The sequence below is a fragment of the Crotalus tigris genome, unplaced genomic scaffold (genome assembly GCF_016545835.1).
Source record: "Crotalus tigris isolate CLP2741 ecotype Arizona unplaced genomic scaffold, ASM1654583v1 scf7180000018103.2265978, whole genome shotgun sequence".
Classification (NCBI taxonomy): domain Eukaryota; kingdom Metazoa; phylum Chordata; class Lepidosauria; order Squamata; family Viperidae; genus Crotalus; species Crotalus tigris.
In genome coordinates this window covers 957,680-980,981 of record NW_024096824.1, presented here as the reverse complement: position 1 = coordinate 980,981, position 23,302 = coordinate 957,680, and the positions used below count along the sequence as shown (strand labels likewise).

At 38.3% G+C, this 23,302-nt stretch overlaps 1 protein-coding gene across 4 annotated transcripts in view; it reads right to left on the bottom strand.

Annotated features, from left to right (window-relative positions):
• Positions 1-23,302, bottom strand: part of NIPBL (NIPBL cohesin loading factor) — a 197,330-nt gene that overhangs the window by 56,199 nt on the left and 117,829 nt on the right. For all 4 annotated transcript variants that reach the window (XM_039347918.1, XM_039347920.1, XM_039347919.1 and 1 more), the window contains 7 exons: positions 20,606-22,099; positions 18,095-18,277; positions 16,916-17,116; positions 15,965-16,036; positions 15,772-15,861; positions 11,043-11,146; positions 10,584-10,670 (listed from right to left, as the gene is read on the bottom strand). In XM_039347918.1, coding sequence (XP_039203852.1) covers positions 10,584-10,670; positions 11,043-11,146; positions 15,772-15,861; positions 15,965-16,036; positions 16,916-17,116; positions 18,095-18,277; positions 20,606-22,099 — 2,231 coding nt within the window. The remainder of the gene's footprint in view (positions 1-10,583; positions 10,671-11,042; positions 11,147-15,771; positions 15,862-15,964; positions 16,037-16,915; positions 17,117-18,094; positions 18,278-20,605; positions 22,100-23,302) is intronic.

Here is a 23,302-nt window from a genome sequence, read left to right as displayed (position 1 = left end):
CTGTCGGAGCACAGGCTGGCGCTCCAGCCACTGAGGAGGCGTCACTGGCAGGGGCTCGGCTGAAAGCCAGGGTGTTCCATCCTGGGAAGCTGGCACCGCAGGAAGGAGCTACAGCCCTAGTGGACCTCTTTCAAGCCGAGGCTGACCCTCAGCTCAGGAGTACTCCTGTAACCGCTGGAGAGGAGCTCTTATTGCTGCCGTCCCAGGGTTCTTCACCTGCGGATGGCAAGAAAGGAAATGGGTCGATGGGATGGGATAACTCCGGAGAGTGGAGATTTCAGTCCGCAGTCCATAACCCCTCACTCGAACAGCTGAAGGAGAAGTTCGATCGGCTGGAGGTGAAGGATACAATTCCTGTTGCCGAAAAGGTGGGTGCCATGGGGGGAAATGCCAAAAACTGCCCATTTCTTTCCCCCCCCTCGCCAGAACTCTAGCCCAACTGCTAGAGCCCATGCTGCTTTGCCCATCCCCCAACCAGTTGTGATACCAAGCCCTATATCCCAGTCAAGTCTGTTGCCACGGCCTCGGGATGCCTCCTGGAGCCCAGCCAAGAGAAGTCCGGAAGAGGTTTGGCCATGTCCCCAGGAACAGCAAGCCACCCAAGCCCAGCAGCAGGTGCAGGTGGCTCCACCAAGGTTCGAACCACCTCCCATCAACCCCACCTTTGATGGGAATCCCGAGAAGATAACCTTCTTCTTAAACCAGGTGTGGGCTCATTTAGATTGCTACGCTTATGCCTATCTGGATGGGGCTATGAAGGTGAATGCTGTGACAGCAAATTTAGAGGGGGAAGCTGCCGACTGGGTGACCAACCTCCATGGCGAAGGGGCTCCTGAATTGCACGGCATTAATCTATTCATGGAGCAACTGAGGGGTCAGTTTGAAGATAAATCCCGAGTCCTGCTGGCTGAGAAAGAAATCTACCACCTGAAATAAAGAGGCCACCCTGCAAAGGAGTACGTCCGTGAATTCAGGAGTGTTACTAATCAGCTGGGGCAGTGGCCTGAATAGTCACTGATCAACTACTTCAAATGGGCTAGTCTGTAACTTGCTTCAAGCCTGCATCATTCGAGGTCTTCCTAATCTGTTGCATGAGTGGTACCGTATGGCAGTGTTGCTAGACATTGAGCTGGACCACCCGCAATAGTCCAGCACCACCGAACCTAAGCCGCCGCGCATCCAAGAAAAACTCCTCTATGACCGACATCCCCAAGCCTCTGCAGCCCCCAGTGTCTCCCAAGCAACAGCTAGGGCTCCAATCAAGTGCTACCGGTGTGGTCAGATGGGTCAGCGTGCTATGGAGTGCCCAGCTCCTCACCCTCAACCCAGAAGCATGCCAGTCACTGCTATGAAACCACGAAGAGCTCCCAAAGGGGAAAGAGAAAAAACTAACTGGGCACGTCAAGGCCTGGGTGTCAAAGCCTCCACTATCGCCGAGCTTGAAGCCAAACCCCAATCTGAGCCAGCAGATGCCAGCACAGTACATCAGTGACGAGGAAGGCGAGGAGGATCCCATGGTGAGTCAGACCATTCCCTCTTTTGACATTCCCACCAGGCTGATAGTGCCCAAAACGGGCTCTCATGAATTTGAACATCCTAATAGACACGGGGTGCACTCTGCTTAATTAACTTACCCACTGTGCTCAAACTGGGCATCTGAGCCAAGCTATTGCCCCTGCACATGAGGTTTGAGAAAGCCGACTGGTCCCTCATCCGAGGTGCCCCTGCCACGCACCTAACCGAACCTGTGCGTTTGGAAATGGTCAGCATTGGGAAATCATCCATTTTGTGGCGGTTCCGAAGATGACCAAAGCAGTAATTTTGGGGCTAGCATGGTTGGATAAATGGAGTCCTAACATCTGGTGGGAGGACGGAATGAGGAAGTTAAGACTGGGGATAGGACCCCTCCCACCTGCCACTGAGGATAAAACAAAGATACTGGCCATCAGCAAGATCTGAGGGGAGCCCCACAAAATCCTAAAGACTGTAGCCCAAAAAACTGCCAGGGATTCAACTGGTCCCCACTGAATACCGTGATTTGGTGGAAGCGTTTAGTGAGAAGGAATGTGACATCCTCCCCCCAACACCGGGCTATGGACTGTGCTATTGAAATTCTGCCCAGTGCCAAGCTCCCCAAACCAAAAATGTACTCTATGACACCCAGAGAAATGAAAGAACTGAGAGATTACATTGATAAAAACTTAGCTTGGGGTTTCATTCATCCTGCCAAATCACCCGTGGCTGCTCCCATGCTCTTGAAGGAAAAGAAAGATGGGTGTCTTAGATTATGTGCAGATTTTAAATCTTTGAATGCAGTCAGTGTGGAAAATATATACCCCCCTCTCCCTGATGTAGGACATGTTAGCCCACCTGACTAAAGGAAAAATCTTTACCAAGCTGGATTTAAGAGAGGCTTATTACTGGATCCAGATTAGGGAGGGGGACGAGTGGAAAACAGCTTTTAATTGCCCATTGGGGAGCTTCCTATTTAAAGTGATGCCTTTTGGACTACCGTGTTTATGCAATTGATAAATCAGGTGCTCTGTGATAATTTATACAAGGGGTTTTTGGTTTATCTTGATGAGATTCTTTTTTACACTGAAACCATGGATGAACACATCAAATTGGTCCATGAGGTGTTAAAGAGACTGTTAAAAGCCAAACTGTATGCAAAACTGTCAAAGTGTGAATTTCGCCAGTCATGCCTTGATTATCTGGGGTATCAGATTTCAAATGAGGGGGTAGAAATGGATCCTGCCAAAGTCAAAGCAGTACTAAAATGGCAATCTCCATGGACCCACAAGCAGCTTCAAAGTTTTCTGGGGTTTGCCAACTTTTATTGTCTATTTATTCCCTCTTTTGCAAAGATAGCCATGCCAATCACAGATTTACTCAAAAGAGGGAAAAGCAGGGGAAAACCCCCGACTTTGTCAGCCAATGCAATGGTCATTAGCGTGGCAGGCAGCATCCAAAAAACTAAAGAGACTCTTTGCAGCTGACTCAGTTCTTAAGCACCCTGACCCTGGACAACAATTCATCATTCAAACTGATGCAAGTGACGTGGCCGGGGAGGGGGGGCATTCTCTTACAAAAAAATCACAGAGGGGAGTTACAAACTTGTGCTTACGCTTCCCGGAAATTAACTGACACCAAGAGGAGGTGGGCAGTTTGGGAGAGGCTTTTGCAGTTCGTTTGACATTGCTGACATGGCGTCATTTTTGGGAAGGGTGAGAAAATACCTTTTGAGGTATGGATTGATCACACAAATTTGGAAGCTCTCAAGACCCCCCGTAAATTATCCCCCAAACAAGTTCAGTGGGCTCAGTACTTCAACTGTTTTAATTTCACTTTAAAATATTTTCCTGGGGGTAAAAACTTTTTGGCTGATGCTTGTCTAGAATGCCCCAGTTCAAGAGCCACTGAGAGGAAGTAATTAACTCCATTATTCCTCCACTGCAATCCGCTTCTCAAATAACAACCAAATCACATACACAGAGACCCTCTGCTGGTCCTGACAATTGCTCACTAAAAGAACTGAAGAAGAAATTAGAGACTGATGCCTGGTTTAAAGATAACAAATCTATATTAACCTTAAGGGGAGGACTAGCTTGGAAGGGTTCTAAGTTATACCTCCCTGATGGCCTCAGACTCCAGGTATTGCAATGGAGTCATGACACTAAGCAAGCAAGTCACTTTGGATTTTTAAAAACATTGCATCAGGTGCAGAGGCAATTCTGGTGGCCAAGAATGAAAAAGGAAATTGAGAGTTATGTTAAGAGTTGTGCCACTTGTGCTACCATGAAGAGGCATCCTGGAAAACCACCAGGATTATTGCAACAAGTGGAGGATTCCTCTCAGCCTTGGGAGGAGATAGTCATGGATTTTACAGTGGAATTACCTGAGAACAAGGGACTTGTTCTGGACTACTGCAACGCGCTCTACATGGGGCTACCCTTGAAAAGTATTCGGAGACTACAGTTGGTCCAGAATGCAGCCGCGCGACTGATAATGGGTGCTCCTGGATACACCCACGTTATACCTATCCTCCGTGAGCTGCACTGGTTGCCTATTGGTCTCCGGGTCCAATTCAAGGTGTTGGTTATTACCTTTAAAGCCCTATAAGGCTCAGGGCCAAGCTATTTGCGAGACCGCCTACTACCTCATAGTTCCCTTCGTCCGGTTACATCCCACAGGCTGGGCCTCCTTCATGTCCCGTCGGCCAAGCAGTGCCATTTGGCGGGGCCGCAGAGGGCTTTCTCTGTGATGGCGCCCACCTCTTGGAACCAGCTTCCCCCCCCCCCCGGAGATTAGGACCGCTCCCACCCTGTTGGTTTTCCGTAAGCTGCTTAAGACCTGGCTTTTCCGGCAGGCCTGGGGTTTATAAAATCTGACCCCTGGATGACTGTTCTTGTGCTGTTCGTTTTGTTATGTTTTATGTTTTTTTATTGTTAGCCGCCCAGAGTCCTCCCGGGAGTGGGGCGGCTTATAAATTTTATATATAAATAAATAAATAAATAAATAAACAAACAAACACTGTAATATGGACTGTGATTGATCTATTTTCCAACCAGGTACGTTTCATCTCTTGCTCAGGACTTCCCTCTGTCCAGAAGCTAACCAAACTGTTTTTGAAGCATATACTGACTCCATGGTGCCCCAAAGTGGATTATTTCTGACAGAGGGGTCCAGTTTACTGCTAAATTCTGGAGGCAGTTAGTTAAACTGATTGGGTCCTCCCAGGGGCTATCATCAGCTTTCCATCCAAATACAAATGGAGCTTCTGAGAAAGCTAACACAATGGTGGGACAGTACCTCAGATGTTATGTAAATTACCAGCTGACCTCTTGCCTTTTGCAGAGGTACCTTTACAATAATACTGTGCACAGTAACACTGGTCTCACCCTGTTCAAGATAGTAACAGATCGAGACTTGTGCCCATGCCTGAGTTCCCACAGGAGCCTCCTACTTCCTAGACTTTGGATCAATGGCTGACATCTTTCCAGGGGGGTTGGGTAAACGTGAAGGTATTGACCAAGGCCACCAAGATTTATAAGGAGCAAGCAAACGATGTTTCCCTCAGAAACCTTTTTATGTTCAACAATTAGTTTATCTTTCAATGAAATATCTACGGTTAAAGCTCCCCAGTAGAAAATTGGGTCCAAAATTCCTTGGTCCTTTCCCCATCACTAAGATCATAAGCCCTGTCACAGTAGAGTTAAAATGTCCATGATTATTAGGGAAAGTTCACCCTGTGTTTCACTGCGGTCTATTAAAATGTGTGTCAGAATCCCCTTTAAGACCTATTCCAAAAGAGCCGCCGGGTACAGTGATGGTAGAAGGGGAGACGCATTATGAAATAAAACATATTCTCGATTCTAGGTTGTACAAGGGAAAGTTACACTACCTTGTTCAGTGGAAAAGTTACCACCTTTCAGAAGCTACATGGGTGAAATGTAAAATTGAAAGCAGATAGATTGATAAAAAAGTTTTATGATAAATACCCTCACAAGCCTCAAGAGAATGCTTAACATGCTTTTTCTTTCCCCTGCAGGAGACTCTTTCTTTCTGAGAGGACTGTCAACTCTAAAAATGAGCATGACTGTAGCCATTCCTCCTATTCATTTTGGGTTGACACACAGAAAGGAGAGATTGGGTTGCCAGGTGCTTGCTAGTCTAAATAAACTTTTATCCCGTGGGAACCAAGGTCATCAGCTGCTCCAGAGACTGCAGGCTGGGCATTGCATAAAAAGCCCGTCAAAAATATGTATTGGGGAACGTAGTTGCTTGCATAGCCTTAGGGGTGGGGTTTCCTAACTTTGTATTGGGGAATTGTTATGTGTGTCTTCAGACTTGTTTCACTTTTGATGTGCCAATACTTTGTAATTAATAAACATGTTCTTTGAGGAATTTGCAACCCTCGGAGTTCTGCTTTATTCAACTCTGTATATCGGAATCATGACACTTAGGCCATTTGTGGGAACTTAATAACTTTAGGCTGATGATTCGTTTAACTCAGTCCCCCAGCTCTGCCTGCTCTTCTCCTACAATTATTAAGTTTTTGATTTCTACATAATGCCTAAATTCATTTATTCCCAACCATTTAACTTATCATTTAGCAACTGCCCCATTTAGTGACTGTATGCTTAACAAGTTGTCAGTCCCAATTATGGCCACTAAATGAGGACTGCCTGTATGCTTCATTATCACATTAACAATTTAAAGGTATTTTGGTTGTTGTTTCACATTCTAGTTCAAACCACCCCTTTAAAATATGCAATTCTTTCAATTGGTCACCACTGGTAATGAAATTTCCTTGTAGTTTTAATCTGTGAACTTCATTATCTAATAACAAAAGCTCTTCCCCAGAAATTAGAAGAGGACTGTCCTGCAATCTTGGATCTCATCGTGTGCACCAAATATTTCAGTCACATCTGAATAATGTTTTGGGTAACTACAGAAAGAATTTGCTATTATAAGTAGTCCTGACTTACAACCATTGTTAGCAATCATTCTAAGTTACAACAGTATTGAAAAAACAGTACTTTTACAATTCAGTGTAAAAGTCACAGTTCTTACACTTATGGCCATTGCCAAATCCCCACACTCACATGATCAAAATTTGGGCACTTGGGAATGTATTTTGATAGTTGCCACATCCCCAGAACACAGTGGCTGCCATTTGCAAAGCTTCCCAGCCAGCTTCCAACAAGCAAAGTCAATGGAAAAGCCAAATCGCCTTAACAACCACCTGGTTCACTTAACAAGTGTGGCAAAAAGGCAGTAAAATTGGGCACAACTCACTTAACATCCGCCTTACTTAGCAATGGAAATTCTGGCTCCAATTGTGGTTATAAGTCGAGGATTACCTGTATCTTCTTTTGGAATTTGATTTTGGAGTTCTTCTAGCTGGGAAGGGTTGAAATCTTCACAAAGAGGGACACAGGAAATGTAAAGAAAAGGCTAAGTATGAAGTTATGTATGGGTATGACAGAAGCAAATGATGTTTTACTGGGATAGAGAGATATGAAGAGGCATATTGAATAGCATTAGTATAAACTAGATTTAGCTAGATTTTTTTCTCCCATTTAATTATTTTTGTCCACTTCTTTTCACTCTTTCTGTGTTTGCAGATCATTGCTTATCCCTATAACATTCTAATTTTGAATCCTTTAATGAATATTAATTTAAGGAATGAGAGGTGATATTCCTTTCCTATGCTTTTTAATTATTTCTTCTTTAAGATTTAAGAGGACATTCCCTATCAGAAAAAAAAAATCCCTTTCAAATAAGGCATGCTTTTTTAATTGGCAGAATTCTTCTAATTAAGAGCTATATGTGGATTTGTTCTAACAATAGCATTGTATTGCTCACCAGAGTAAAAGTATGGATAGAAATCCATAGTCAAAACAAACCATTTTTTATTTTGGTTTCTTTTATCTTGAATCTCTTCCCACCCCAGTTTAGAAATATATTCCTTTATATAAAATGCTACACCTGAGGAAATACTATTTGTCTACCACACAGATGTGGCTGATCATAGGTGGTGACAGCTATCCTGCAGGCATTAATTTGTTTGGGTCACACAGAGACACAATCACTAACTTGCCTATGCAAATCATATTGGGTTGAATGATTGTTACATGTTACGTAACTGATTCACAAATTCATGATAATAATTATCCTAAATGATAATCTATTCCAGTGGTCCCCAACCCTTGGCCTGCAGATGGGGCCCATTGGGAACCAGGCTGAGCAAGCACCAGGTGAGTGCACAAAGCTTTATTTATGCAAGTGCAGCATCAGATTGCTCACCCGAAATCATCCCCTTCCGCCCTGCCGCTGCTGATCCATGAAGCCAAAAGGGTTGGGGGCCACTGATCTAGTCTAAATAGACAACCAAGTGGATGAATAAAGCCTGCTGCAGTCATCACCAGCACAAGAGATAAAATGGGATCAATTAGCAATTCCTTTCACAGCACCTCTCCATTGCTCGCCCTTCCTCTGCTTCATATCTAGCCAATAATGATGTTCTCAGGACCAACCTTGCTGGATAATATAGAATGCCTCACTTTGAGACCATACAAGAAAACACAAGCACAGGAAAATCTTTTTTGCCTCCATATATAAAGCCGTCAATGACGATCACATGACTATGGGACACTGTAATGGTCATAAATAACCACCAGTTCTACTGATGATACCTCATTCCATGATGACAGATGGAGTCACCCAGCAGTCTCATTTAGATGTTGTATAGGAGAGGAGGGAGTACTGCCCCCTGCAGTACCCTCCATAGTAGGAGGTAAGGGCGAGATCTCTCCTCTCCAATCAGAACCAACTGACATTGATCCTGGAGAAAGGAGATGAACCAGCACTGTGTCACTCTCCCTCAATCCTCTGAGTCAATCCAGGGTTCTCTGGTCAATGGTATTAAATCCACCAAGAGGTCAAGTAAGGCAAGGATTAATAATATATATTCATGCAATCTCCTTATGTATAAACTTAAAATGGGGAGGATAGAAAATTATTTCATTTAAAATATAGAATAAAACCTAAAATGGGCACAATAGAAAATTTTCAGAAATTATTACTTTTCTGTGTTTTTATTTATCTTTATTGTTGGAATAATTTAGTCTGTGATTCAGAAATAATTATTAATACTATAACCGTTAAAAATGTAATGCTGAAATCCCCAGGCTTTCAATTTTCAAAAACTATTAATCTTTATTTCAATCATCAACCAACACAAAAACATTTTAGTAATAAAATTACAGTTATCACATGATAGTCTAGTCCAGGGGTGTCAAACTGCTGGCCCTCAGGTCAGATGCATCATCCTGAAGCCGTGCCCACCCCATTGCCAGCACTGGCAAAACTGTCCCGATACGTCTTGCGACGTCACGAGTTTGACATGTTTGTTCTAGTCTATATATTGTGAGAAATTATTAAAATTAAATTACTAACATAAATACATTGTGATACTAGTATCATTAAGATTGTCAGGTTAACATTATAAAAAATGGGTTCAGGCATTCTAAATCTACATAATTTGTATTTTCAACTTTATCACTGGGATTATGATGTAACCTCACTTTTGTGACTGTGTGATTTACCTCCAAAACTATTGTAAGCACAACTAGAAAGAAGGCTGAAAGACTTCTAGAGCATAACTTTAAACTCTGCTCGTCTGAAATACTGACATTTTGAGACAACTCTAATTTAAAAACATTTTTTGAGACAACTGGGTTGTCTTAAAATTGCAAAATGATGACAGAATTACTTAAAACATATTTTGGTATTTCAAAATCTGAAACCATAAATTCTTTATTGTATTATATTGACGCTAAAGTTACAGTTTATTTCTATAATAAGATTAAAGTGTAGTAAATATTTTTAAAGTAGAATTATCAGAACAAAGTTTGGAATATAGTATTGGAATATCCTATTATGACAAACCAATAGTATTATGTTTTAAAGATGTTAAACATTTATTATGAACTTAAGATGCAAATAATTCATCAAAATATTTTTAATGTTTATTGAGTTGATTTTTGTATATGATAAGAGCTGTTAGGACATAATGTTTTTAATTGGAAATCACGTGTAATACCATGAACAATATTGGTCAATATGGGCAATGTTTAACTTACTGTTTAAAAATGAATATGTGTTAATTATAATACTATGGTACCATTGCCTGCTTGACTCCCCCCCCCCATTTTCTACGGGGATTGTTTTTTAAATAAGCAATGAACGCTTAAAAAAACATTAAAAAATAAAAATAAAAATCAAGAATACATAGCTCATTGCTTGAAAATGAAACCATATTTTATATCCCAACATAATCTGAGTGGGCATTTTTAGAAGAAATAAAATATATTTACGAATACTGATATTTAAAATCTTAATTAAAAATATCTGTTCACTGCCTATTTATATACTACTAAAATCTCTTGACTATAAGTTTAACTGGGAGAAACTATTCAGTGTAGGGTGAGATGAGTGGCAAAATAATTTAATAAATAAATAAAATAATAAATAAACAATATTTAAACTAAAGTACCTCAAATGGACTAGCAAAATTTGTCCAAAATCTAGACAAATCTGTTGGAAAATTTTATAAAACATTTTATGATATAACAATTATCATAAATGATTTTATGACATAAGATAAAATATTATAAAACATTTCTTATTGTCAATTCCTAATGTCTGACTGTGCTAGTTTCAAGACAAATACATTTTTGAATACCTCTCTGAATTTTTAAGGATTTTTTTTCAATGAAGGGAGCGCATTAGAAACTTTGTTGTTGAAAGCACTGATAAATCTAGTTAAGGAAATATTTCTGAAATTATAGCCCAAGGAGTCATGTAATGTCTAGTATTCTGTTAAAAACTGAATATTCAGATACTCTTGGAAAGCATTTTTACTGAATACTGAATTTAATATTTGATGGACTTCAAACCTACGTCAAAATAATTACTCATTCCAAATAAAAACACCTGTAATATTAATTGCAGTATTTTCAGGAGCTAGAACATTGATAAATAACATGTTCTCATCAATCTTTTTAACAACTTACATGATTAAGCAGAGTTGAAAGCTTTGCACCATCCTGAATATTTTTCTCTAAGATGTTCAGAACTTTCACTGTTTTTTCGGTTGAAAGCTAAAAAAAAATCCCAAATAAATACATGAACAGAAATTATTACTTTTCTGTGTTTGACATTTAGATTTATTAGATAAACCAAGATCATGCGTCATACGAAACTGAAAAGAAATAGTTCTGAAATAAATTTAATTTTGCTCAGAATTAACTTTTCTTAAACAGCCTACCAAGGACCTCACAAGAGTTCACTCTGGACTATTTGAGAAGAAGAACAAATGTAATTTTTTGTAAAATAAGGATAAAAACAGATACGAGTTTTTTCATTCTCCCAAGTGGTTTCAATATTAAAATGTATTCCAAACCAAAACTTATCACAAAGAGCCCCTCATAAACATTTGATATGTCTTCATTTTTATGGAAGCAGTAACTTACCCTATCCATAATGCCCATGGCCTTAATTTTAGCTGATTCACTGCCCAATTCACTAAGTTGATGCTTCCCTAGTAATAACTCCTGAGGCATTTCATCATCGTCACCTAAAAGGTAAAGAAAAGAATACACACTCACTTTTCCTTTTAAGGTATTTGAATAATATAATAATATATATACATACACACACATACATACACACACACACACATATATTTGAATAATATAATAATATACATACATACACACACATACATACATACATACATACATACATACACACATACATATACACATACACACACACACATGTATGTCTTTGGTTATTTGGATTTTCTCCCGCGTAAAATTGGAAGTGTCTTGGTGACGTTTCGACGAAGTCTCATTCGTCATCTTCAGGCTGGTGTTTTCAGCTTCGTGCTTCTAGGAGCAATGTGTGATCGTAGCTGTTTCTTCCTTTTAACTGCCAGTGGGGGTATGAACTGATTGGATGAGAGCTTGGCTGTGTTCTGATTGGGTGGAGGTGTGTTCTTATTGGTTAGGAGCTTGGTTGTGCTCTGATTGGATGGGGGGTTGGCTGTGCTCTGATTGGATGAGGGAGTATTCTATTTGGGTGGGGGCTTTGTTGTGCTCAGGTTAGTCTGAGTTGCAGGGGAGTTTAAGATGGTGGGCTGCCTTGCTATTGTTTGGCTTCGCGTTCGTGGTCGTGCCTCATCTTCATGGTGGGTGTCAGTTTGCTTCATGTATGGATTGGAGGGCTTTAAAGTGCTAATGATGCAGCTGTGGTCTGGATTCTGGTTTGTGGTCGTGCCTCATCATCAGTATGGGTTTGGGTTTGCCTTTTGCATGGATGTGTGGTGGTGACATCCTGTGTGGTTTTCGTGAGTGTGGGTCTGGTATCATTCTTTGTGTTAGGGACTCGTTTGTCAATAAGGGCGGGTTTCCAAATGGCTGGTAGGTGGGAGGTATCATCTCGTTTGTTCATGCTTTGTGGGCGTTTTTCTATCTCAATGGCTTCTCTGATTATTCTGTTATTAAAATGTTCAGTTTTAGCGATAGTTGTGGTCTTTTTAAAGTCAATTTCATGTACTGTGATTTTAAGGTGTTGGACCAGGGAAGAAGTTGGTTCCTCTTTTTTGACTGAGTTCTTATGTTCTTCAATGCGTGCACTTATTCTTCTGTTGGTTTGTCCGATGTACATGTTGGGACAAGCGGTGTATGGGATTTCGTATACTCCTTGATTTTCTAACTCAATTTTGTCTTTGGGGTTTCTTAGGATGGTGGATATTTTTCTCTTTGTGCAGAATGCTGTCTTGATGTTGTGTTTGTGGAGGATCTTGCTGATTCTGTCTGTGGTGCCTTTTATGTAAGGGAGGAAGGCTTTGCCGTTTTCTTGTTCTCTGTCTTGGATTTTAGTGGGGGTTTCTTTTTGGATTAGTTTGGTAATCTTATTTCTTTGGAATCCATTGGATATAAGTACATTAGTGAGAGTGTGTAGTTCGGTTTTTAGGTGTTGTTCATCAGCTAAGTGTTTTGCATGTGGGTTTTTTTTCTGGTAGATGGTGTGTCCTAGGGAGCCATTGGATTTCTTGTAGACTAAGACATCCAGGAAGCAAAGTTGGTTATTTTGGGATGTAGGTTGTTGAGGTGTGTGAGGAAGTTGTCCAGTTTTTCTTTCCCATGTGGCCAGATTATGAAGGTGTCATCTACATATCTGAGCCAGAGTTTGGGTTTGTGATCAGATTTTTCTAGAGCTTGGGTTTCAAAGTGTTCCATGTAGAGGTTTGCAATGACAGGTGAGAGGGGTGATCCCATGGGTGCTCCTTCTATTTTTGTCTGTTATAGATGAAGTATGTGTTGGATAGACAGTGGTTGGTCATATCTAGGATGTGTTTGGGGGGGTTATATTTGTTTTGGATAGCTGTCAAGGCTTCTTTGATTGGCACTTGAGTGAAGAGGGATATGACATCGAAGCTCATGAGTAGCTCGCTGGGCTGTAAGTTTTGTTTCTTTATGATCTCTATGAAATGGAATGAGTTTTTTACGTGTGAGGTGATGGATTCTGCATAGGGCTGTAGTTGGCTAGGTTTTATAGAGGTGAGCCTATGGACCTGACTATGGGTCTAAGAGGGGTTCCTTCTTTGTCTATCTTGGGGAGACCATAGAGCTTATATATATATTTGTTTTCTGAGGTTTTCGCGGGTGCTTGTATGTAGGTCTTTCGTTATTCGGGTTTTCTCCCGCCTAAAATTGGAAGTGTCTTGGCAATGTTTGGACGAAGTCCCATTCGTCATCTTCAGGCTGGTGTTTTCGGCTTCGTGCTTCTAGGAGCAATGTGTGATCGTAGCTGTTTCTTCCTTTTAACTTCCAGTGGGGGTATGAACTGATTGGGTGGGAGCTTGGCTATGTTCTGATTGGATGGGGGGTTAGCTGTGCTCTGATTGGATGGGGGAGTGTTCTGTTTGGGTGGGGGCTTTGTTGTGCTCAGGTTAGTCTGAATTGCAGAAGGATTTGAGATGGTGAGCTGCGTTACTGTTGTTTGGCTTCACATTCGTGATCATGCCTCATTGCTCCTAGAAGCACGAAGCTGAAAAAAGCAGCCTGAAGATGACGAATGGGACTTTGTCGAAACGTCGCCAAGATTATATAAATTAAAGTTTACAAAATAATTTCTCTGGTCTTTTTGCATATAGAACCACAAACCTATTCAGATAAGGATCCAAAATTAATAGTGACAGAAAATTTAAGAGCAAAATATTTGAAGAAGCAATGGCTTCAGTAGAACCTGGATAAACATTAGCAGTGTTGAATGAGTGAAGAATGGCATCAGCAAAATATATGTTCAGTAATGGCAGCATGAGATCTGTGACAGCAAGTAAGTAATGAGGATGGTAGTTGGTTCCCTGTCTCAGATCGCCATGCAATGCTAGATTAAGTAGCTATGCAATGATAATCTAGGGCCCAGGAAGCTGGGAACTTCTATCTGGCTGCAAATGGGGCGTTTTGAAACACTCCATTTCAAAATGGCCCATTTTCATCCAGACTGAGCTTCCAGCTTCCCCAAGGTCTCCATCCAGCTAAAAAGTGTTCCGGCGGTGGCAGAAAGGAGTTGGGGGGGAGGAGCAGGAGACAGGCATCCCAAATACTTTTTGACCCAAAAATCAAAGTTTCTGGCGTCCGTGACCTTGCAAGAGTTCAGGCACCCATTCTCTGCAAAAGAGGATGGGGGCCTGAACTTGTGTGATATTATGGCACCCAGGAGTTTCCATCAACTCTCCTCTCCCTCAAAGCAGCAGAGGAGAAACAGTGGCAGGGAGGATTTTTGCAAGGTGAGTCCAGCGCAGCTGGGAGGGAGGGGGAAGCATGAGGTAACTTAGTGGGTCAGGGAGGCCTTGGGGGCCTGTTCCATCACTAGCCCCCCCATGCCTTCCCCACCAAGATACCTCATCTGCACTTAACGAACCATGCATTTGCCTACCCATTCGATTAGCGAATGCGTGGGCAAAAGCAGGGAGTGATCTCGTTCAAGGTACAAGATTCACTCCCATGAATTCTCAAGTTACGAATGGAATGGGCAGACTCCATTACATTTGTCACTCAAGGACCACCTGTAAAGATAAGCAACTTAAAAGACAGAAATATCAGAATATGAACAAAAATAAAAATAAGAACTGGAGAGTGTAATAGAATAAATCGATATATATGAGGAGTCCTTGGTGCTATCTAAGATTGGTTGTTTTCTTGCAGACATTTCATTCAAACTAGGTAACATCATCAGTGCTGGTTACCTAGTTTGGTAATGAAACGTCTCTAAGAAAACAACCAAGCTCAGAGAGCACCAAGGATCCCTCATTTCAACCCTGAGCTACAAATATTCTCCTTTATTGATATGTATATTAAAGTTTTAGAAGAGAAGATATCACAGTACAAGTAATCCTGAGTTATGACAGTAGTGGAGTCTGCCCATCAGGATCATGAGTAGTGATGGTTGTAAACCAGGTCAATCATATGACTGGTCCAATTTTATGCCCTGTATTGCAGTGGTCATTGAGCTAATAGCTGCAGTCATTAGGTGAATCTATAGTTGTTAAATAAACCAATGATTCCCTGTGGGTATGGTTTTGCTTAAAAATGGAACTAAATGCTGGTTTTCAAGCAACTTGATCATAAGTTGCAGTCAGATGACTGTGAGACGCTGCAAATGACTATAAATGCAGACTGTGACCGTGGCAGGGGGAGTGTGACTATTGGAACTTCATATACGAGTGGTATGAGCCCCCAAGTAGGTCTGTCGGAACTTTAAAAGGTCTTTAAGTACTACTTGTAAATCAAAGACTACCTGTACTGTATATTGTAGATAAATATTTATTTCTGATAAATTACAATTAGTGCATCACTTCAAGAAGTTAAAAGACTGAATTTATCTGTCAAGCAAGATGTTCATACATCATATGAATTACTAATTACCCCAGGATTATATAATTATAATTTCCCAGGACAACTTTTAAGCAACATTTAGATGTTGGGCAAGTGAAAAAACACTTTAGGAAATTTGCACTTCACAACAAAACTCAATCACTTTAACAAATCTTAAAGGAGTGTCTTTTATACCACTTCAAATTATAAAAAAAATTTTAAAAAATAAAAGTACATAGCCAAGTTTAGACCAGAAAATTCCAGTGTCATGGGAAGACATGTCAAGAAGATGGCATGCTTTAAAAAAGGTATTTACCAAATGAAGTAAAATCCATGTCTTCCAAGTTGTCCAAAATATTTTCAACTGAAGCACTGAACCGCTTGAATGTAGAAGAATCCATCATTTCTACAAAAACCAGGCAATATAGTATAGTTTGAGTCATGAAGAATTAATTGCAATTAAATAATCAAAACAGGGATATTTCAAAAACATTAAAAAGCCAGAATACCTTCAGGAGTTAACTTTGGTTCATAAGCTTTCCTTTTCTTTTGCTTTTCTTTTTTCTTCATTTTTCTAGCCACTTTAAATTAAAAATATAAAATTTATAAAATTATATATTGAAAGGAAATATTATTTACTATAGCAATATACTATACAAATGTTTTTTCAACTGTTGGTTTATAATCTATCTAAAATAGTATAAGAATAAATTAAATATGTATATATTTATAGTCGAAGACCAAGTCACAGAATTTAAAAATACTGTACAGCACACCATTAGTTCACGAATAAGAGTATATACATATATTAAAGAAAGAAATCTTTTAAGTTAACATTTCATTGAAAGCACCAAACAACTTCTGTAAGGTAAGATTATAAATAAAAATGTTGCTACTGCTTTCAAAACACCTGAGTACTGATAATTTAATAAGCAAACCTGAATTTTCTCATTACAAATAGAATTTATCAGACTCAACACTGGTGATAATAGCTCTAATTGGATGTGTAAAACAGACTCAACCTCTTTGTTCAAGTAAATACATAAGGGATCTTCAAATGGAAGGTTTATTTAACCTGCTTAATTTAATAAAAGGACAATTATTTATTTAAATTTGTTATAACTGCCTATGCCAGTGGACTGGGCAGCTTACGTAATCATAAAACATATGCCACAGAAAGAATAAACAGAACAATAAAAAGAATGGTAACAATAACAAAACATATACAATAAGGACTTCACAAACATTAACTTCAGATCTGAGGACAAAACCAGGGCTTTTTTGAATCCTATGAGAGGGCACTATCCGTATATCTGGGTGGATGTTGTTTCAGAGTGTAAAGGTCACAACGGAGAAGGCACACTTCCTTGGTCCCCAAAAATGGGAATGTTTAAGAGAGAAAACCTGGAATGCCCCCACTATCAGAATGTAATTGACAGAAACAACTGGAATCCTATTACCTTCACTGAGACTAGGCGGAGGAGAATAATCATCCATGTCTGAATCTTCTGGACTTCGAGCGCGGTATCGGCTGCTACCAGAACTCCTCCTTCCTTCATGATAATGGCTACTCCTTTTATGATCTCCAGGACGTCTGTCATGTTCTTCATATTCCCAGGCTTTGTCATCATCTCTATCTTTTCTATGTCTTTTCCGAGAAGCTAGAAATAACCACTGTTATCAGTGCAAAGGAGATCTACAAAGCTTCAATTATGAGAAATTAAACAAGCTAAGTTCTTTCTTGGCATAGCAGCATTCTTTGAGGAAAAAATTCAGAAATACCCATTTGTAAATCTTTAATGAAAATTTTAAAAATAGCTTCAATATTCAATTTTTTAGAGTTTATTGCAAAATGCCTGTTTATTTTTTATTGTTTGCTTAGTTATTGCAATGTTTTCTTCCCAGTTTTAATTTCAGTTACATAAACTTTTGGAATAAATTTCATAGGAAATTATTATTTTCCATAAAGGAAATCCTGCAACCTCATCTTAATAATTTTGCTGCTGGAACTAGTTCTGTTGCTTAGTTTTAAATAAATAATAAAAGCAATATGTCATTGCACATAGATCACATATTCACTTTTTTTGTTAATTTGAAGACTTGTTCCATTATCTATACAAAATTGTTGTCCATTAACATTTGCAGCCCTAGCTCAAATACTATTTTATATTCAGTTTTAATTTTATATTTTCAAGTTCTCAAAGTCAGGACCTCTAGTGTTTTCCTTTTTGATGTATCCCAATCACAGCATATAAATTTGGTTCTAAAGCCTCCTGTCCCATTACACCTCTGTAGCTTCTTTCATTTGCCTTTTTTTTTAAAAAAAAAAGTAAGATTATTGACTATTATTTAATTAAATTACATCTGCCTTTACATAGTATAAAACAACTATTTATCAGATTACTTAATAAACATTATAGCTTGCAAGGTTTAATATTCCATTAACATAAGATGTGTGTGCCTGTGTGTGTGTGTGTGTGTGTGTGTGTGTGCGCGCGCGCTTGTATTGCAGCAGTCTATACTGGCCTCATCTGTGTGAGCTGCTTTACTCAAATTAGCAAGATTGACTTGCAAACTGCTATAAACATATTATCAAATACATGTATTACCATTATCAAAAAAATCACCATTCTACTTACTTTCAAAAGCCTCTTCACTGTCATTGTCTTCATCAGAACTAATTTCAGCATATTTTGGTTTTTCGTTTACTGTGCTACGCTTACGTTTATTCATTTTCACTCGTTCACAAAGTGGCATGGTAGATTCAATTTCTGCTAGTAGTTCTGGAGGTAATTCCTTTAACACTGACTGATCTATGCTACCTATTAATCAAGAGCAAACTGTAAGTGAATATAAATCCAAATATTGTTAATATCTACAAGATAAATTAACATTTTATACTGCTTTTCACCTCAAACCCCCAAGTCAATTTACAAATTATAAACTTAAAACACAGTATTACCTGTTTCTATTTATTAAAAATGGAAAGTGTGAAATGTAAACATGAGAAGAACTCTGATATAAAAAGAATCTAAAATGATTCTATCTCACTCAGAAGGTATCTAGTTCAGAAGAATTTATATAAATATAATACATAGCATTTTCTTTGTAATCATTTGTTACTCATTTATTGTTGGGGTAAGCAAACAGTGTGCATTAGCATGCAACAACATGTCTGAAGTTAGTTTCTGTTCATAGACATAAATTAGATTGACAAGATTCAGATTCTGTACTTATAGTAGGAAAAGCAACTGTTCGCATACATTTACAGTACTGTTTAGAGACTACAAAACCAAATAAATAATAGAGATAGCAAATATTTTTCTCTATATATTTAGAATAAGTAAACATCAAAGCTATCAGAACCATATTGAAAAGTTCTTTAAGTCTATCTTCTTGAATGTATCTGTTCATAATGAGATCCTATTTAATACTGTGCAAAGGACTTTTACCCACAGACAAGAGAATATCTTCATTAGTGCAACTTTCAAAGAGATGAAAGATTTACTCATCTATTGCAGAATATATCAATGAAGCAATACATATGTTCCCAGTTTAATAGAAGCAAAAGACTTTTCACAAAAGTATCTCTTCTCTCATTGTGGTCGTAACTCACAAACCACATTTTCATATCTACTGAAACGTATAATTCATATAAGTGTACTAAATAAATACATATAATCTGTTTTAATATCTATTTCCACTTCCATATATAAGACTTTTCTCCAGATAGAACTGTATATTAAGAGCCATTTAAAATATATTTACATTTAAGAATTATATGAAAATAGAAAATAAAATGCTATCAGAAATTAATCTGAAAAATTCAATTGTGGAGTATAACAGTTGAATGCTAGAAATTAGATCTTTAACTCAAATGATCATATTTGTTTACCTGAGAAATAAGTGGCAATTTTAGCAGACTACCTTTTCTTCATTTACCTAATTTTTATATTTATTTCTGAAAATACAGTTTTTTAAAACATATCTCTCACATCTTTAGATATAACAGCTGGTATGAAAGTCACGGTAAGCATTTATAAAAAATAAAATTAAAAAAGATAACAAAGCCCACAAAAAGAAAAATGATTACCCCATATTCACAGGTAAGTCAAAATTTGAATTGTTCATCTGAGACACTTCTGACTGTGATGTTTTAAGGAATAGTGGATATTTTTGAATGCAATTTTCTCAACAATACAACTTTGTTATCTACATAGGCCCTTTATGCCTAATTCACTATGGCAGACACAAAAACATTTTGTGTATTTATGTTTTGCTATGGCACATTACATTGTTTTGCTTCCTACAGGAAGCTTAGATATGACAATAATTCAGGATCTCATTTTAAGTTCTAGTTTGTTCCAAGAGCAAACATGCAGCTGAATTCTTCCCTCCCCACTTCTTTTTTGGAGACAGGAGTAGTTTGCAAAGTTCTGGCATTTGTTGTTTAAGAACAATAAACTGGAAGTGGTCTTCTCCCAAAATTTGTATTGAAGCAAGGTAGAGCTATCTCTTCCACTTTATATACAAAATAAGCTGCTCGTATTATCTAATATGCCTTCCATTCAAACTTTGGCATAGTTTGAGTGCCTGAACCCATTTCTGCTGACTGAAGTAAACAAACAGGAGCAATCCAGTGGCATAAACCAATATGCTTTCTCACTGACAATAAGACAGCCGTTTCTACAACATTGCCTTTTTGTATGAAAGTAGCAACTTTAATATTTTAACCATTCTGAAAATGGGGTGGACCAATGTCATCACCCAAATGCAAACTGGAAATCTTGATTATTAAGAGATCAAATTATCTCATCACAAATTAGAGCCCCTGAATTAGAATGAACCATTTGGACCAGACTTCAACCCTCAGCTTAGTATAGGAATCCAAATTAAGCAGCTATCTAGATTCTGCCCTGATTGCATTCACAAAACTAGCTTTCATAACTAACATAATAAAAGTATTCATTTTTTTCAGGGAAATACGAATTAAAAATCAAAATAAGTTTAACCAACTAATATTTTTACAATTTATTTTCAAGTAATTATTATTAGTAGTAGTTTAACTGTCAGGAAAGGAACTTTTTTTAATATTTATAGTCAAACTCATCAGGACATTAAATGTATTGGATAAAATTTTGCAATCTTACCTTTACTTGATTTGGATGACTTGTTTTTGTTAGATCTGAAACAAGAGCTTCTTGATTTGTCTTCTCTGTCCTTAATAAATTTTTGTACATCATCTAAAGAAAGCTTTTGCAGAACAACTACTGGTTTAGCTCCTTTATTTAGATCTTCAACTAGTCCAATCTTCTCAACCTTATTCTTCGGTTCACCTTTAAATTCTGATTTCCTTACTTCATGCATGACATTGCCATCTTTATCACGTTTTATTTTTGGAATGATAAAATGTTTTAAAGCCCCAGATCTTCCCCCCAATAAATAACTGGGAAACTCAGTTTTATTATCTCCATGTGCTTTACTACTATCCATTTTGCTTTTATTACCATCTGTCCTCCGATCATCCTTACTGTTCTGTGATTTAAAACTTGGTCTATCAGGTCTTAATTTACTTTCCTGTTTAATACGAGGACTGTCCGGTCTTGATCTCTGATCTCCAGAAGACAGCTTATCCCGGGACTCACCAGACTCATGTCTGTGTTTCCTTTCTAGTCTCTCTGCTTTTGTATTATCAGTTCTAATGATATGTTTAGAATCATGTTCGCCTTTACTTGAAGATCGCAAATATTCTGGTCTTCGTAGCTTTGATGGATCTCCTCTGTATCGTTCTGATTCACCTCTGTCCTCAGTTTTTTGTTTAAGGCCATCATGATCCCGTCTTACCGAATCAGAAATTGAACGCCCATCAGGCCTCTGTTTTAATGAGTCTGACCTTTCAGATTTCACCCTGGATGGATCAGATTTCATGTCCATTTTATATTTAGATATATCGAGCTTCTTTTCCAATGAAGATTTATTAGAATCACGCCTGTTTTCGTGTCTGTGTTTAGGGGTTTCTGGCCTGCCTTCACTCTTCTGCTTTGGGGTTTCTGGTCTGCCTTCATTTTTCTGTTTTGGAGTTTCTGGCCTCACTTCATTTTTTTGTTTTGGAGTCTCAGGTCTTTGTCTTATTTCCTGCTTGCCATTATTTTGTTTGCCCTCATTTTGTTTCACATCCATCTGTCTATTTTCATGTTTGTTTTCATGTTTAACTTCTGTTTGCTTGCTTTCACAGTGTTTAGTTTCTATCCGTTTACCCTCATTTTGTAATATTCCTGTTTGTTTGTTCTCATTGTGTTGTACTTCCATTTTTATACCTTCAGAATCTGACTTTTTCCTTAGAGTTTCCGGGAAGTTTTCCGTTTTTAGTTTTAGTACTCCAATTACATCATCTTGGGCAACAAATACAGAACCATCATTACATTGCTTTATCTCTTCAGGCTTTTTGATAATGTCCAAGTCCTGAGTAAGAACTGCCTGAGAGTCTGCCCGTCCGGCTTGCTGTAGATCGATACTAACCATCAAGGCTGGTCGTGACCCATTTCCTGCAGAATTTGTGTCCTGAGAAGCTGGTTTATTTCCTCCTGTAGCACCTCCAGCCTCCTGTGGAAAGGAATCTTGTTTTCGTTTCTTTAAAGGCTTATCTGCAGATCAAAGAAAAATTAAGTTAAAAAGTGCTTATCGTTTTATAGAACACTTTATGCAGACACATGAAAACATACATATTTTAACATACACATTTATATACTTTGGACTATTACACATTAGTTACATAATTGATCTGGAATATTATTTGTTAACTATCTGCTAATTGCTTTGCAAATCATTTATACAACACTGATAATTGTGGAAGGAACTATGCAAGATACTTCAGTTATCATACTTCCTCAATTCTGAGTTTTCACAAATCTATTTGAATGTATCAAGGAAACCAAAGAAGCAAGTTGCTTACATGTCTCTTCAATAGTTTGAGTGATCACCTGAATATTCATTTATGAGTTTGGCACATGCCAGCCTCTTAGTCAAAATATTCTAGAATTGAAATCTTTAGGCACCAGTTTAAGCTTCATTTTTTTTCCAGTTCAGTGATGGCCAAGAGAAGAAATATTTCTTGACCTTAAATACCAAGTCAATGAATAACGAGTGCAGCTTTTATAATAAACAGAAAAGTATTTGAAGAACCAAAATATACACAAAATGTTGTTAGCTATGATTTTTGCATTATACACACGCACAGACACACACGGTGAACAGCAAGCCAATTTAGAGATCATAAAAAGCTATTATTTCAAACCAATGAACATAATCTCTCCTAAAGCTTGCACTGATTGTGCCCGAAGTTCTAAGCAGTAGTGTCATAGAAAGGTAGATTAATTTAATCACAGACACTATAAACGCACATCTTGAGAATGCACACATATATCAGCAACAACTGATACTGTTGCGGCTCAAGTTGATTGTCAATGCCCCTGAGAAGATAGAGCAGACAAATGAATAATGAGAGGCAGAAACAAATGTATGTTTGAATATAATAAGGAAGTGGTAGATTACATTTATAGCAATTTTGTATGCTTCACTTACAAACTAAAGAAAAATATCCTAGATATAGATGGAAAATAAGTGAAAACCTGATTGTTTCATACAATTAGTGCAAAACTCAGAAGACTGGAGGGCCAAAAAACTCACTGTCTAGTGTGATTAAATCTGGATTATCTGCTTGTTGAATGCAGGCTTCTTTCACCAAGTGGAACAGAATCACAAACCTTGGTGACACAGATATTAAGGTATGCTTGCTAATAATTAAGAATTGCAGGAACAAAATTCTTCTCTATTTGTATAAAAAGACT